Genomic DNA, 17,464 nt, shown 5'->3' on the forward strand with positions numbered 1-17,464 from the left:
CTGTCTGTGTGGAGTTTGCACATGCTCCCCATGTCTGCGTGGGTTTCCTCTGGGTGCTCTGGTTTCCTCCCACAGTCCAAAGATGTGTAGGCTAGGTGGATTGGCCATGCTAAATTGCCTGTAGTATTCAGGGGTGTGTGGGTTATGGGGGATGTGTCTGGGTGGGATGCTTCAAGGGGCGGTGTGGACTTGTTGGGCCAAAGGGCCTGTTTCCACACTGTAGGTAATCTAATCTGATCTAATCTAAAAAAAAATTTCTCATCTGTCCCAGCACCAAGATAGAATTTGTCTCATCTTCACCTTCTACACCATGAGCGTCCATATGAAACTTGTCATCGTCTAGGCATTTTCATCACCTCCATTGCAATGTCACTGTGAAACCATTCTCCTTCCTGCTTTCAAAGGGACTATTGCCACTGCAACACTCATTCCACTACTCTTTGGAATCCATACAACATCCTGCTTAACACCCAGATATGAAAGCAGAGAAGATGCCATTTCATTTCCTCTCTTCCCATCACAGCATAAAAGTAGAAGAAAAAAGAGCAGAAATATGCCAATCAGCCCATCAAGTGTGCTTCTCCATTCTCCAGATCATCGCTGATTTGATCATTCTCAACTCCACTTTGCTGCCTTTTCCCAAATCCCTTGATTCCATTAATAGATTAAAAATCTAACTATCTCAGCCATTGAACATGATCAATGACTCAACCTTTCCAGCACCCTATGGTAAAGAATGCCAAGGATTCACAACCTCCAAGAGAAGAAGTTTATCCTCATCTCTTTCTAACTGCTCCATCTGCTCAAGGTCCAAATAATCCACACAGAAGAGAAACTTTATTGTACTTCTGACAATTTTGAACGCTCTATTTGCTGCTCTCAATGCAGTCTGCTCTGGGCTGGGGAGACCAAATGCAGTTTGGGTGATCACCTTTTATAACCCCTCCATTCAGACATAACTCTAAGCTTTTCATTGCTTTCTGCTCTAATTGTTTGTCCCCTTTCCATCTGACTCCACTCACCTTCGTCTCTCATTCTGTTCAAATGAATTCTAACATGAACTCAAGGAATAACATCACATCACTCACTTAAAACCTTCCAGGCTTAACATCTAATTCACCAACTTCGGATTGGTTTTATTCACGGGATATGGACATCACTGGCAAAGATAGTATTCATTTCCCTTGTGAAAGTAGTGGTCAGCGACCTTGTTGAACATAAGTAAATGGCTTGCTAGTTCAATATCAAGAGTCAGCCACATCACAGTGGCTTGGGAAAAATGATTCACTGCTCTACTTTTTTTTCAAACAGCAGCATTTGTTAACATCTCTCTTACACGTTCTCATGACCCATTCATTCTTGTTTTACATGTAACAGCATTCTTTTCATCATTTAGTCACATCTTAAATCTACCCTCACATTTACCCACTTTGTTCCTTCCAGCCCTCTCCCTTTAACTGGACACGGAATTTCTTACAATCCATCATTGATCAACTTGTTTTTGACGAATGGAATTTGACTGCAACATTAAATCTATTTCACTTTTCACAGATGCTGCCGTACCTGCTGAATGTTTCTAGGATTTCCTTTTACTTACCAGTTACTTTATTTTTCCTTCTTGCCTTTGTGTAGACTCAGAATGATACAGCATCGAAACTGCCCTTTTGTTCTATAAAAATACCTGCTGTTATTTTCTCCACATGAACCTGCAGGTTATGTTTAGAGGCTGTGTGCCCAAAGTAAAAGGGCAGCAATGTTTAAAAGTCACAGGGCAAGACCTAACACCCTGTTCTCCATAAAATACACTTGCAGATTTGCCACTGGGCAGCTGATGCCATATGCATTGTGAGCTGGCGACCTTATTTAAAATGCAAATTATAAAAACTGTCCTTTTATTATACTCTTCACTTGAGAATTGCTCTGGTTGCTATGTGTAATAGCATCGTAAGTATAAGCAAGATAATTTCCTTTGAACAGCAGTCCCAACATGTTCTTTCTGAAAGCACTTATAAATTTACTGCAAAGACCAAGGAAATCTTTCATGAATGAATTTACAATGCTACCACACATCATGACTGGAGCAGTCCTTCCTTTACTGTTCTTCCAATTTCAAGTAAATTATAATAGAATTACTTTGTTAAAGAACATTGCAATGGAAGTTAAGTACACAAATGGTGCCTGAAATTGATTTTCACATGGCCAAGTAGAAATAAATAATAAATGTCACTTACCTTTATGTTAACCACTTATTTGATTGCTCATGCTCTGCTGTTTCAGCAACATCCAACGCCTTGTAGAATTGCTACTGGCTACAAAATATCAGCCTTTCTGAACTGCAAGTGGCAGGTTATAATGATGTCATGTACCTCATAGTTATAGCAGCCAAGAATAGATTAGCTATCCATTGTCATTAGAAATAATGAAAATTCTTTTAGAAATTTTTTGTTGATAATGTGATTTTAGAAGGCAATTATTTTATGTTTTCTATTAATATAGTGAGATATTAATTTCTCCTTTGAAGTGAATTGAATTGCAACCCTTGGAAGAGTTTCAGTTTATCTAAGATGTCAAGTACACTGTCAATCATTGTAACCTGCACAACAACAGTGACCACACTTCATTGACCATGAAGTGCCGTGGGACTTTCAAAGGTCATGAAATACACATCACAAACCCATTCTTTTTCCCATCTCATAAGACCAAAAATATGGACTCTTAGAGAAGCGAAACTGGTGATTAAATTACATTCTGTGTATTTCATAAACACAGAGTTTTGTAGCTCAAATTCAGGTGAGCAATTAACAATACAGATTGCACAAAGTACTGCTGTTTTTGATGCCACTGCAAAAGCCTGCAGGTTTATACAGCTCATGGAATCTCCTAACGGTATTTAATTCACCCTGAAGTAAAGGCCAACTTTGAGAGTGGGGGAGTCTATTCTGACACACTGTTTTAAAATCAGCACAAAGAAACACAGACAATCGAATTGCACTAAAAGTAATTTGTCATGGACAAAAGGGAGTGCTGGATTGTATCATATTATGATCCTCTTCAGTCAGTAACAGCTGATTTTTACTTTTTCTTCCTGCTTTGTTCTTCCCTTTTTAAAATACATCATGGTGTTAATCCCATCCCCCCAAATGTTTGTGAACTTGATTCAAAGAGGAACAATTACACCAGTTTCTGCGGCAACAGAGACCACAGGAACTGTCAACTCTGCTGCAGGCTGCTCTATTGAGGAAGAAGGCCCAAAGCAGCAGAAATCAACCTGTCATTCTGGTTGGCTGAAGGCCTAGAAGGTCAGCATAGGAAATCTGGACAGCTACACATCTGGAGAAGACACTACTGTAATGGCTCTGAGGAAGAAGCAAGCTATAATCAAATCCCACTACTCCACAAACTGTCTCCCAAAAGTGCAAATTAATTAGTAAAATGATCCATTTGTTTGTCCTTAATAATGTTACTCAGAACAAGACATGTTCCCCAGGTTTCTTCAATAAACTGAAAGAAACTCATTTCTTATGATCAAACTTATTCTCAAAATAAGTGGCAAATCTTAACAACTAAGCTACTTTTCAAAATCAAACTATATTACCATAAACCCAGAGATAGTAGGAACTGCAGATGCTGGAGAATCTGAGATAACAAGGCTGCTTGCCCTGCAGTGTTCATCTAGCTCTACACCTTGTTATTTCTTTACCATAAACCAAAACATGCACAAATCACATGACAGTCAAAACACTATAATTCCGCTGAGATAAATTGCTTTTTTTTAATAAAAGTAAAGCAGGAAAATATCTTAATGGGGTCAGGGTTTAAACTCAAAGGATAAAGAAAGGGAAGACTTCTCTTGATCCAGTCAACTTCTTGTCATTGAGATTAACATGCTGATAGCTATCAAATAAATGAGATCTTCAAATCAGATAAGAAGTCAGTTAGGCTTGGATTTTTGAATTGAAGCAATTGTTCCACTTTCAGAGTTTGAGAGTTAGTTAAGGATACTGATTTCTGGAGCTTTGTCAGGCTACCAGAAGATACTTTACAGAGACATCTGCACAGATTTTCCTGCTATTAGGTTTCCTCTCTTTCAGGAGAAAGATTATTTTTGCTGCCAGCTTCTTGCAGATGTTTTCTTTCAACTCACCCACCCAGGTAGTACAGAAACAGTAAATGCAGTCCAGAGGCTGTTGCTAGATAAGCTTCAACACAAAGTCTCTTCCACCAGTTTGTTTAGCAATTAAGGTAGTAAAACCTATCATTTGTATATCTCCTTAAAGCTTTGGCTTTGCACATTTTCCACAAGTTAATCATTTTTTTTGTAAAGCGTAGATAAACAACAGGACTCTCCAACTTTTGATTTTTCAATAAACCTTACTGAACACAGTGCTGAGAAATCGCATGGTTTATTCCAGAATATCCAAACAGCTCTATATTCAAGTTCTTCATTGTTATTTTTAAGGACTATTTTGTCAACATTAGCCCAATGGAGGGATTTACAAACACTGAAACTACCTGCAACTAAGTGAATAACAATATTGCAATTGATTCTGTGTAACACAGAAGCAGTGATATTAGTACATGACCTGTTTGCTTGAGAGATCAACTCCATACTGTATGGGGTCAACCACTGCTTGTGATGTTAAAGGTATAGCTGGAGCATAACTTCACGGCTCTTGAACTCAACCCCTCTATTAATGAAGGCTAACACACCATACACCCTCTTAACAACTCTATCCACCTGGGTGGAAACTTTGAGGGAACTGTGGACATGAGCCCCAAGATCCCTCTGCTCCTCCACGCTGCCAAGAATCTTTCCATTAACCCTTTATACTGCTTTCAAGTTTATCCTCCCAAAATGAATCACCTCATACTTTTCAGGGTTAAACTCCACCTGCCACTTCTTAGCCCTGGTCTGTGTGCTATCTATGTCCCTTTGTAACCTAAAACAGCCCTTGCACTATCCACAGCTCAACCCGGCTTCTTATTGTCTGCAACCTTGCTAATCCACCCTTCCACTCTTACTTCCAAATCGTTTACAATAATCACAAATAAAAGAGGACCCAGAACAGATCCTTATAGTACACCACTCGTAGCTGAGCACCATGTTAAATATTTTCTGTCCATTATCACTTTTTGTCTTCTCTCTTCTCAGGATCAGCCAACTTTGAATCAAGTCTGTCACATTTCCCCCATCCCATGCCCCCTTACTTCCTGAATGAGCCTACTATGGGGAACCTTATCAAATGTCTTACTTAAATCCATGTATACCACATCCACTGCTCCACCTTCATCCACGTGTTTGGTCACCTCTTCAAAGAATTCAATAAGGTTTGTGAAGCACGATTCACCCCTCACAAATCCATGCAGACTATCATGAATCAAACTGTGCCTATCCAGGTGATCATAAATCCTATCTCTCAGAACCCTTTCCAATAATTTACCCACCACTGAAGACGAACTGGCCTGTAATTTCTGGGGTTATCTCTTTTCCCTATTTCACACTGTCCTCCCCTAAAACTAGGTCCCTCTTGGTTGTGAACACTGAAGAAAAGTATTCATTAAGGATGTCTCCTATCTCTTTATGCTCCATGCATAAATTCCCCTTACAATCCTTGATTGGCCCTACACTTACTCTTGTCATTCTCTTACTCTTCACATACGTGTAAAAAGCCTTCAAGTTTTTCTTGATCCTATCTGCCAAGGTTTTCTCATGCCCCATTATAGCTCTCCTAAGCCCTTTCTTCAGGTCTTTCCTGGCTAACTTGTATCCCTCTAGAGCCTTTTCTGTTCCCTGTTTCCTAAACGTTATATAAGCATCCTTCTTCCTCTTAGCACTTCGTTCAGCCTCTCTCAAGAACCAAGGCTTCCTCACTTGAACGCATCTTCCCTGCCTGCTAGGGGCAAACATATTGAGCACACGCAGTATGCATTCCTTAAACAAACGCCACATTTCTATATGTTTCAATACACTATGAAAAATCACAATGCCAGCATCCTCAAGCTTGCCCAGGTGCCATAGCTCTTTGCATCCCTCTGCTTAGCTGGTGGTTGGTGGACAAGTGACAAGGGATACCTGCTGAAGAGTTGGTTCATGATGCCCATTAGGGATTTGAAGTATCAGGCAGTGGATAGGTACAATGCTAGCCATCTCGCTATAAAGAGAATCATAGATTTGCTGAAGATACAGGCCCACTGCTCTGCTGGCACCTGATTTTGTTTCCATGATCATTGCTGCGTACTGAGCATTGCAGGCCGACATTGCAAAGAAGTAAAGATCTTGTGACTGAGGGTATAGAAGTTCACTTTATTTCCACAGAGATGAGTCCAATAATACCAAGTAGGAGGAGCAAAGCTCTGATCATGGCCATGGTGACCCATAGCAGAAACTGAGTACCTAGGGGATGAGATAAGGCTTTTTTAATGAAGCCTTACTGCCATCTCATAACAAACAGTACTGAGTTGACAAACAATTTGTATCCCAGCACTTGAAATGCACACACTGAAAACATCCCAAACGTTTTGCCTCTGCAAATGTTTCTTTGAAGGACCTAAGATTTTCATTAGGAAGCTCCATGACTGTTGGCTCCTATCAACATACATTAGACTTACGACCCACAAGTCATAGCATTTCCTGATGAAAATCAAACTCAATCAGACTGATTACTGGGATAGTAGGATGATTTGAACCCAGCTGATAACCCCTTTGGCCAAAGGCTGCCAAACATTCTGGAAGGCTTGGGGAAAGAATGGATAAAAACATGGATTTGGATGCTACCCCTCAGTGAACACTCAAACTGGCACAGAAATGGGAACAGAGTACTGAGTTGGATGATCAGCTATGAACGTAGGTTTGAAGTGCTGAATAGCCTAGTCCTGCTCCTATATCTATGCTTCTATGTTCCAAAATTGAGGTCTACGAGTATAATACAAATAAAACAAACAAATCATACATCGTTCAGAAGGTATCTCTATTTTCTAGGATGGTGGCAAAATAGAACATCCTTTCACAACGAGTAGTTTAGACAAACATTTTCATTTAACAAGATAATAATAAGGATATAAGGAATAAAACAGCAAGTTTAACCCATTATTTCCTTAGACAAGATGCATATGTGGGAGATGTACATATCCAAAAATGACAGACTGCTAGAATCATTATTGCAAGAATAAAGGTTTTATATTATTTTTAAGATAACAAGCTTCCTTTCGAAGGCTTACACATTTACTCACGCATATCTCTACCCAACCACGTCCGCATAGTTTATAATCCTAGTAGGTACACATGACTATATTATCCAATAATATCATTACATGTTCATATCTTCTAGCAGTTAGTACATCTTCTAAATCGTAGTATGTAATTTGTGATCACAGAAAGCCTATATTGTCTATTTTTCCCCTCAGGCAGATAAGAATAGCTGAACTTATTTATTGAATGGATGGGAAGCATTAGGGTGAATTATCTGTTCCTGGGCTGTAAAATTCTACGTAATTCCATGTCTCCTTGTTCAGATTACTTGGTCAGATTCTTGTGTTCCATTTTAGACAATAAACTCTAGGAATTTAAAATGGGCTTAGAAGAAAGTCCAATGCAGATTCACCGTAGTGTTTCCAAGATAAAACAGATTAAATTATACAAAACGTTTATGTGACGCAATATTCTATTTCCTTATGCTTAACGAAGGTGTTTAAAATTATGAAAGAATTTATTGGCCAAATATAAAACACCTCTTTCCTCTGTTTCAGGGCTTTACAGACCAAAAGGGCATGATTCTAAAATTAAATCTGGGTCATTTAGGAGTTCACCAGGAAACAGTTTCAACATACAAGAATAGACTCTGAATTTCCCCTGCAAAAAAAAGTGTTAAAAGTGCAAAAAAGATCAACTAAAATTTGTGAAGTCTAAGATCAATAGGATTTTGAAAAGTAGGTTTGTCAAAGCATGTGGAACAAAGAGGCTTAAATGTGCTTTATATATTAATCAATCTCGATTTTGCAAAAATAGACTTTTTCCTGTTCCTATGTTCATATATCCTGATGATTTTTTAATGGTCAATTACAACAGCTTCATTTATAAAGCACCTTTAAATTAATAAAAATGTCCCAAGGAATTTTAAAGAGAATTATCGAAAAAAGTTGACTGTAAACCATGTCTGGAATTATTAAACCAAATGAACAAATGTCTATTCAAAGAAATAGGTTTTAAAGTTTGTCTGAAAGGAAGAAATTTAGAGGTGCACAAAGATTTAAGGAGCCACTTTCAGAATTGAGATCTTTGGTCTACATTCATGATGGCAAATTACAGAATTAGAAATGATCAACAAATCAAATTCCACTGACTATGAACTGAAAAATTACTAATGTGAAATTTTTGTTGCATTATGATTTCTTATACATTATTGCTTGTATTGCTGTAAAATTGAGTTGACGCTGTTTAAAATAGTTTTACATAAATTATAACAAAGGAATTGGACTCAGAAGTATGTCCAAACAAAGAAATAATAGTATTCAAAATCCACCGTGTCAAAGGTATTTTATTATTCCTTGTACACCAAGAAAATGTAATTGTTGACTTTTTATCGACGCACACATACAATACTCTTGAATTATACAACCAAATACATCACTATTTTTTACAATTTCAATCTTATTATGTTCAACTTGATATTTATTATACATAAGCTGTTACATATAAATATAAATTACAATATGGTATTAGAATGTAAACACTTAGCATATTTGTACAAAATTAGTGTCCGAGATGTTAGTTTAAGAAGAAAACAATGCTTCTCTTAAAATGCCAGTCATTTCATACAAATTGGGTAAGCATTGTGTTCTGTGCAATTTCTATGTTTAACAGCTATATTTCCCGACTTGAGAAAGGAAATCACATCTAGTAATGTCAGGATTTGTAAACTTTGTAACTTCCATTAAGTGTCAACTGAATTTGCTACACCAAATGTGGTAAACTCTGTATTTGAAAAGGTTCTGTATAAGCTAGATGGTATTTCTTCCAAAGTGTTCTCTCTGCTTTATGGCTATATGAGAATCTTGTAACATATTCATTTATTACAGGCTTATTTAAGAGATAAAGAGATCGCCTGCAACAGAAATGTCCTCGTGATCAGCAAATATTAATAAAACACTTAGGAATTACTTTATTCAAGTTCCAAAGAAAGGGTGTATGGTCCACAGTATGACACAGCCTCAAGTTTGAAGAGGGTATAAGTGAAGCTAAGGACCAATTAGGATCGGCGATCTGGTGACATCAAACTTTAATTTCAAAAGTCTACTGAGTATAAGTGGAATGGAAGACTGAACAAAGAATGGAATTCTAAAGTTTTGAGGTCCTGGTAAAACAGATTGTTACAGTTGGAAGGGACAATGAACTTTGTTTTTAATATAATGGAGATGGTGGGAGCAAAAAGGGAATGTAGAATGATGTATCTGCAACTTGGAAATGTGAGGATAATGTCTCAGAATGCACTGATAGGAACGTAAGAGACAAAAAAATGGAGTGAACAGAGGAAGCTTAAAAGCTACGAATAAGACAGCAATTGTCTATTACAGGACAAACTCTTGCTTATATCCTATTCAACGTGAAAGAGGCGATGGAAGAACATCCTCATCCAACCCAGTAAAGCAATAGCAGTTTTGATATTTTTGGAGTTGGGATAATTATAGAGTTAAGGATTTATTGAAGAGGAAAATGTTTGGCACTATAATAGCTGCTCATAAGATAAAGGTATGATAATAAGACATTTGTGAAGGAATTTAATACTTATGTAAACGTTGGAGACGTCAGAACAAAATGTTGAAGAAAAATAAAATTTTGACTTTGTTGCACTTCAAATGTTGTTTGAAAGACATTAAAATGACAGCTAGTTTTAATATAAGTTAGGAATTACCACATAATTTTTTTTCATAAGTACATCTGTAATTTAAAATAAATATTTTGCATTGTTTTGAGATGCTTTTGTTGTTAGGAACAAAACCTTGACTTCTTCCTCTAACTTGGGAGAAGATTTAAAAGGTAACTTTGTATATCTCTGAACAGAATTGTACTAAAAATTATTAGAAGGAACTGAGTTGCGAAAAGAAGTTCATGTTCTTTGTTATTTTATATATTCATTATATCATTAAACATGTGCTTTCATTTTCTTCGAGTGAGAAGCAAACATAATTTTACAGGAGATTTTCAATATAGAGTGAAGAATCTAACCCTGTGCTATAGTTGTTTTACTAACACAAGAAAATCTTACTATTATGGGGAAAGAATGGCACTATTTTGAAAGCTCTACCGATGATCTAGCCTTGGCGCAGTGGACTGAATGGCATCATTCAGTAATGCAACATTCTATGACAACTTATTTTTCTTGTAAAATTGCCCTATTGGGGAAATATAATGTTATTCATAATACTGAATTTTAAGTATGAACAGGTGCCCACCAATGTTATTCCCAACCAGCATGTAAAACAGTGTTTCAAAAGCTCAGATAAAGAAGATTTGCAAATTACCCAAATAAGGAGAGCATTTGGCAAATTCTAAACAGACTTCCGCTCATTAATTTTAAAGAGTGCAAAATTGAGCTGGGAACATGTAACGTTTAATATTTTCTCTTGGAATGTGGCTATAGTGCATACTAGGAGTATATAATTACATTTTTTTTCTTATCACCGTCAAGTGTATGGATGCTTGGGCGGACCAGTTCACACAGGCAGCAAGTAGCCGTGACTTATTGCCCTTGGATAGTACGTGCTTGTCAGACAGAGTGAGATTAAATCCCAAATCTGCACTGCGTTAGACTGGCAAAAGAGACGGTACAATTGGACTCAACGCCCTTGACCTTCTGCTCCCTCCCCCATTTTCTTTACGATGTTTCTTGCTGGAAAATGTCTGTGAGAACATCGGATGAGTGTGAGTGAGCCAACCTTCCTCATCCCCATTGATTAACGTACGAACGTTCACCCTCTGGCCTCGCTCATGCACAATAGGCACTTGGGCAAGGTACTGGAAGGTTACTACTACTGAACGAGGAACAGGAAAAAAATACAAGAGGCGCGTTTCATCATCATTCAAATTACATCGGATTTGGTATAGGAAAACTTTATTTACATAAATTAAAATAAATTAGCGAACTGCTGTCAAAGCATGAAAAAATATTGTTACAACAGAATTGCTATCTTGCAGTCATTAAAATACTTCAACAGATCTGATCACTGGCCACCATTCCCAAATGTACATGACCTGGATATCTGATTATCAAAGAAGTTTATCGGATTTCTAGGAAGGAAACTGAGTCTGGGCTACTTTGTCTCCGAGGACAGTCTTTGGAATTCCTGGATCCATCACGATGAAGGGGTCGAGTAAAGCAAGACAGTTGCCCGGATATCAATTACCCGGGCGCCAAGTGACACAAAAATTCCCCGCAATTGCAAAAGATCTTGTCAACTGAACGGGACAGGTAGTGAAAAGCCACTTACACTCTACTTTTTGCCAGTACGGAAACATCTGTCTCGTTTACATTTATTCTGGGAGGTTTAATGATGGTTTGTCAATGTTCTGCCTACGGACGGCATTCCCGCTTGTCACTTCAATCGATGGTCTCTACCCTGTCCTTTGGTGGGGAAAGGGGCCCACACCTGCCATGGCTCCCAATCCAAACTGATCGACAGATAGATCCCAGTGGATTTTGCCGCGGTCAGTGCACTCCGTTCGGAGTGAAGGCTGCTATTTTGCACAAGGTCAGGCCCAGCTCGGCTGCTGAGTCGGTGGCCGGCTCGTCCTCCTCTTCGTCCTCGTCATCCTCCACCGCGGCGACGGAGATCTGCGACACGCTGTCGAAGGCAGCGGGCGGCCGCTGCACCGCGTTGGGGATCATGTCGGCGCAGGCGCCGGCGACCTCGCGCTGCAGCGCCGTCTCCTGGTGGTAGGAGACCAGCTCGTTGCTGACGTTGGCGCTGAGCACGCGGCCGGCGGTTGGCGGGCAGCACACGCGCGTGCAGCCCAGCAGGCCCGCGAAGGCCTGGCGGAACTCGGCGTTGAAGGCGTACACCACCGGGTTGAGGGCCGAGTTGGCCCAGCCGAACCAGACGAAGACGTCGAAGGTGGTCTCGCTGACGCACGGCGGGGAGGGCGAGCGGCGGTCGCAGAACGGCACCAGGCAGTTGAGGACGAAGAAGGGCAGCCAGCAGCAGACGAAGACGCCCATGATGACCGATAGGGTCTTGAGCACCTTGGTCTCCTTGTAGAAGGTGCTGTGCAGCGAGCGGTGCTGCTCCTGGCAGTCGAGGCGGCAGCTGCGGGCGTGCTGAGCCGCCCTCTCGAGGGCCGCGATGCGGCGGATCTGGACGCGGGCGATCCGGTAGATGCGTCCGTAGGTGACCAGCATGATGGCCACCGGGATGTAGAAGCTGATGAGCGACGACGAGATGGCGTACGCCCGGTTCAGGCTGGAGTCACAGTTGGCGGGCGGGCGCTGCCCGCGGGGGGGCGGTCTCGGGCCGGCGCTGCTGCTGCGGGGGGCCGGGGCCGTGTGCCAGTCCAGCTGCACGGGCACGAAGGAAACGAGCACGGCGAGTGCCCAGGTCAGTGCGACCACCAGCAGCGCTAGGCGGCGACTCATGCGGCGCTCGTACCGGAACGGGCTGGCGATCGCCCAGTAGCGGTCCACGCTGATGACGCACAGGTTGAGGATGGACGCGGTCGAGCACATGATGTCGAACGCCAGCCAGACCTTGCAGAAGGGGCCGAACGGCCAGCCGGACGCCACCTCGGCCGCCGCTTTCCACGGCATGACCAGCACGGCGAGCAGCAGGTCGGAGAGGGCCAGCGACACGATGAACAAGTTGGTGACTTTGGCGCGGAGGTGATGGTAGCGCAGCACGGCCGCGCACACCAGCGCGTTGCCCAGGAGCGTGAAGAGGATGAGGGCGGACAGCAAGGCGCCGGTCAAAACACGGCCGGCCAGCACCCTGTCTCCTCCCGGTTCCTTCCACAGGCTCCCGTTTCTCATGCTCGCCCTCCCTAACCCCCCCCCCCCCTTCCTTTTCCCGCTTTCCTGTTCTTCCACTTCCTCCTTTTCCGACGTTTTACCCTTTCCCCCACTCCCTCCCTTTTCCTGCTTCCTCCTTTTCCCGCCTTTTCCCCTTCCTCTCTTTACTTCGTCTTTCCTTTCCCCTACTCCCTTCCCGTTTCCCCCACTTTCTCCCTGTTTTCCCTACTCTCTCCCTGTTTCCCCTTCCTCCGTTTTTCCCAACACCTCCCTTTTCCCGCCTTCACTGGAAAGCTCGTCGCCTGACTTGACCTTCACCCCGGACCTAACGCCTCGGCTTTTCCCGCCCGGGCTCTGCCTTCTCCCGCACTGCTTCTCCTGGCATCGCCGCCACGGTCCGAGTGTGGACCGCCCAGCTCCGGCCGAGCGCCTGTGGCCTCCCGCCGGCCTCCTCCTGACCTGCTGCCTGCATGGAACCGACGCCGGCAACCCCAGTCCCCTCCGTCCCACCTCGGACACCCGATTCGCTCAGCAGCAACAGCAGCCCGGGCACGGCGTGGCCAGAGCGGCTGCTCCGAGTGGCGACTGCCCGCCGTCTGGGCGGTTTGCCGTGACGTGAACTGACATCTCCGGGGCAGGACTGAATCACACCGCAGGAAAGGCACACCGTGCTGCTGCTCTTCCAATCTGTGTTTGCAGGAAGGATGGATACGGCGGAATTTGGCTCCTCTCTAGAAAGATTTATTAATGATACGCTTAAAGTTCAATCCTATTCGGCGCCTACAAAATTCATGCCACTCAACTCAAACTGTTCATTTTCTTCCAAGGGAAAACTACGTTTTTGTCCACGGTTGATAGCCTGGAAAAGTGTTAGAGGGTTATTTTGCTTTTCGCAGCCTGAATCTGTCATGCATCCCTCAGTCTTCAGAAGCACTGCGGTCCGTACTCCCGATTCTTCAGCAGCGACTTCTGGACGCACTCAGGCAGGGTCAGAGAGTCAGGCACGTCTGCTCTGTCAGAGTGGAGAGACCGCACCGAGAGCCGGGGTCGCTTCCGACTGCGCACCGCAGATTACTGTTCCGAAATGAGGATTTCTGCAGTGCTCTGCACTCACCCACCACACAGCGTCACACGAAGTTTCAAGGCTGACACGCTGATACCCCAGTAACGAAATCTCGACTTCACACGCCCTGAATAGTGTATATGCGTTTGTGTGGTGCCATATAATTCCCTACCCATCCCCCTTACCATTACTGTTTATTTTGGAAATCGAAAGAAACAGGGAGCTATGAGTAATTGCAACGGAATTTATTGAGTGCACTGCGACGAATCGGAGTTCCGCTTCAAACTGGCAATACATGTTTTGGCCGTAGTCTCCAACTAAAGAATTTATGCAGAGTTTAATGAGAGCTGAAGCCCTCGGGAAAGGAGAGTGTTCTTCGGCTCTTCAACAGTCCCGGAGATCTCGGGCCGCTAATGTAATATGAAACGCAGAACTGCGAGTGCAGAACAGAAACTGCTGGAGAAACTCAGAGGTCTGGCAGAACGATTCTGACCAAGGATGACAGGACTCGAAATATTAACTCTGCTTCTTGCTGCATACATGCTACCAGACCTGTTGAATATCTCCAGATTTGTCTGTTTTTGTGTCTTTTGAAGTTACTGGTTTGGTTCATTGCAGCTTCATAATGCACATCTGGCACATTATACACAGGGCGTCCGGCTCACCTGAATCTACTGTCAATGGGACGCATCTCTCTCTCTTTACTAATAGTGGTTGGTATGCCATTGTTTAGTTAATTCCATTGACATTGCTGCTGGATCCATATTTGTTTACTTATCATTAATCCCATTACCATTATGTCATTTCCTATTAGGATCAGGATAATGGGGGCTTTTTGGGGAGCAGAGAGTGTGGATGGGAGACTTAATCATGGTGCATAAAATTGTAAAAGACCTGGACAAAGTGGATGGGAAGTCAGGAGGAATGGGATACAGGGTGATTTGGCTGTCTGGATTCAGAATTGGTTGGCTGACAGGAGGCAGAGAGTGGTTATAGATGATAAGTATTCTGCCTGGAGGTCAGTGCTGAGTGGTGTCCCGCAGGGCTCTGTTCTTGGGCCTCTGCTCTTTGTAGATTTTACAAATGACTTGGATGAGGAGGTTGAGGGGTGGGTTAGTATGTTTGCTGATGACGCAAAGGTTGGAGGTGCGGTTGATAGTATCAAGGGCTATTGTAGGCTTCAGCGAGACATTGACAGAATGCAGAGCTGGGCTGAGAAATGGCAGGTGGAGTTCAACCTGGATAAATGTGAAGTGATGCATTTTGGAAGGTCGAACTTAAATGCTGAATATAGGATTAAAGGCAGGATTCTTGGCAATGTGGAGGAACAGCGGGATCTTGATATTCAACTGCATAGCTCCCTCAAAGTTGCCACCCAGGTGGATAAGGTTGTTAAGAAAGCATATGGTGTTTTGGCTTTCACTAACAGGGTGATCGAGTTTAAGAGCCGCGAGGTTATGCTGCAGCTCTACAAAACCCTGGTGAAACCTCACGTGGAATATTGTGTCCAGTTCTGGTCACCCTATTATAGGAAAGATGTGGAGGCTTTGGAGAGGGGTGCAAAGGGGGTTTATCAGGATGCTGCCTGGACTGGAGGGCTTGTCTTACGAGGAGAGGTTGACTGAGCTCAGACTTTTCTCTCTGGAGAGAAGGAGGAAGAGAGGTGACCTGATTGAGGTGTACAAGGTAATGAGAGGCATGGATAGAGTCGATAGCCAGAGACTTTTCCTTAGGGCATGATTGACCGCCACGAGGGGTCATAGTTTTAAGGTGTTAGGAGGAAGGTATAGAGGAGACATCAGAGGGAGGTTCTTCACCCAGAGAATTGTGAGCGCATGGAATAGTTTGCCAGTGGTAGTTGTGGAAGCGGAGTCATTAGTGACATTTAAGCGACTGCTGGACATGCAAATGTACGGCAGTGAATTGAGGGGAATGTAGTTTAGGTTATTTTATTTTTGGATTAGGATTATTCCACGGCACAACATCGTGGGCGAAGGGCCTGTACTGTGCTGTACTTTTCTATGTTCTGAGCTCCAATTCCAAGCTGCAGGGGACATCACTGATTAGAGAATATAGATTTGAAGAAACTAGTAGAATTTGAAGGAAACTGGGCAGAATTGTTCTCATCCAGTGGATCGTGAGGGTCTGGAAATCCCTGTCTGAAAGTTGGTAGAGTCAGAAATCCTCATGGTGTTTAAAAATACTTGGATAGAAACTTGCAGTGCAGTAACCTGCAGAGGTATGGTTTGAAAGCAGGAAAGTGGGATTGAGGAAGATAGCTGATTTTTAGTCACAGACATGATGGGCCAAATGGACTTTCATGCATTTTTGCCATCTCTTATACTTTACAGCTTTCATCATCTGACCTCTCTTGCCTTCCACTCCGTCACAGGCATTGCCATCCGTTTTTTCTACTCTTTTCCCCTACCTTGGACGTGATCAAAACCAGATGCATCTGAAGAATTTTCTAATTGTGATGAATGACTATCCGCCCAAAATGTTCATTTTGATTCTCTCTCCACAGATGCTGCTGCCCCACTGACTATTTCTACCATTTTTATCCTACACTTCAGCAGACTTCATTGGCATACAATGCACTCAACTTATTATTCTTCTGATCAACAAGAAATATTAACAAGCTTTCTCTCTGGATGGGCCAATTAGTTCAGATGGCTCGCATGTGATTCAGAATAGTGCCGATAATGTGGATGCAATTCCTATTCCAGCCGAGGTAAACTTGGGACCAGGTTCTGACCTGACACTTTAGATAAAAACTGACAAACCTCAATGAAAATAATGAATTACCTTTCGGCAGAGCGCACATTAACGGCTGTTTTTTGCAATATCAATCCGTCAAGGTGGCCCTCCCTCTTGGTACCAAACACTGACATTAAGTGAGTATTGGATATAGGCATCGAGCTGTTCGATGCAGCTGACCACATGGTTCCAGTGAATTTTATTTTGGCATCTGATTCCGCTGTGAAGTGATCCGCTAACAAAAAATTAGCCAGTGACATAGGTGACTGCGGCTGCTGCTTACCCTGCTATGATGGACTGAATAAAAACGGTGTGAAAGCAGGCGATCGCCACCTAGTGCACTCTATCGGGAAAGCAGGTCAACATTTTTTGAGTGGTAACCCGAGCGGTGGGTCAGAGATAATGGGAACTGCAGATGCTGGAGATTCCAAGATAATAAAATGTGAGGCTGGATGAACACAGCAGGCCAAGCAGCATCTCAGGGTCAGAGGTGGAACAAATTGGCTGTAAGTTTCCACGTCCAGCATAGTTGGAATTTGTTTTAACAGCTTGAGAAATTTTAGATTTAGACCGGCCTAAGGGAACGATAGGAAGAAATGCGGTTAGAAACATAAAGATATTTGAAAATAAAGGGGACATTTAAAGTGCA

General features: G+C 42.6%; 1 protein-coding gene across 1 annotated transcript; it reads right to left on the reverse strand.

Moving 5' to 3' along the window:
- Positions 1 to 8,528: 8,528 nt before the first annotated feature.
- drd5a (dopamine receptor D5a) lies at positions 8,529 to 14,230 on the reverse strand. The gene has a single exon (XM_048543459.2). It carries the CDS (start codon positions 13,014 to 13,016, stop codon positions 11,703 to 11,705), a length of 1,314 nt encoding a protein of 437 aa, XP_048399416.1. The 5' UTR covers positions 13,017 to 14,230; the 3' UTR covers positions 8,529 to 11,702.
- Between the last annotated feature and the right edge of the window lie 3,234 nt (positions 14,231 to 17,464).

Source organism: Stegostoma tigrinum, chromosome 1, assembly GCF_030684315.1.
Source record: "Stegostoma tigrinum isolate sSteTig4 chromosome 1, sSteTig4.hap1, whole genome shotgun sequence".
Classification (NCBI taxonomy): domain Eukaryota; kingdom Metazoa; phylum Chordata; class Chondrichthyes; order Orectolobiformes; family Stegostomatidae; genus Stegostoma; species Stegostoma tigrinum.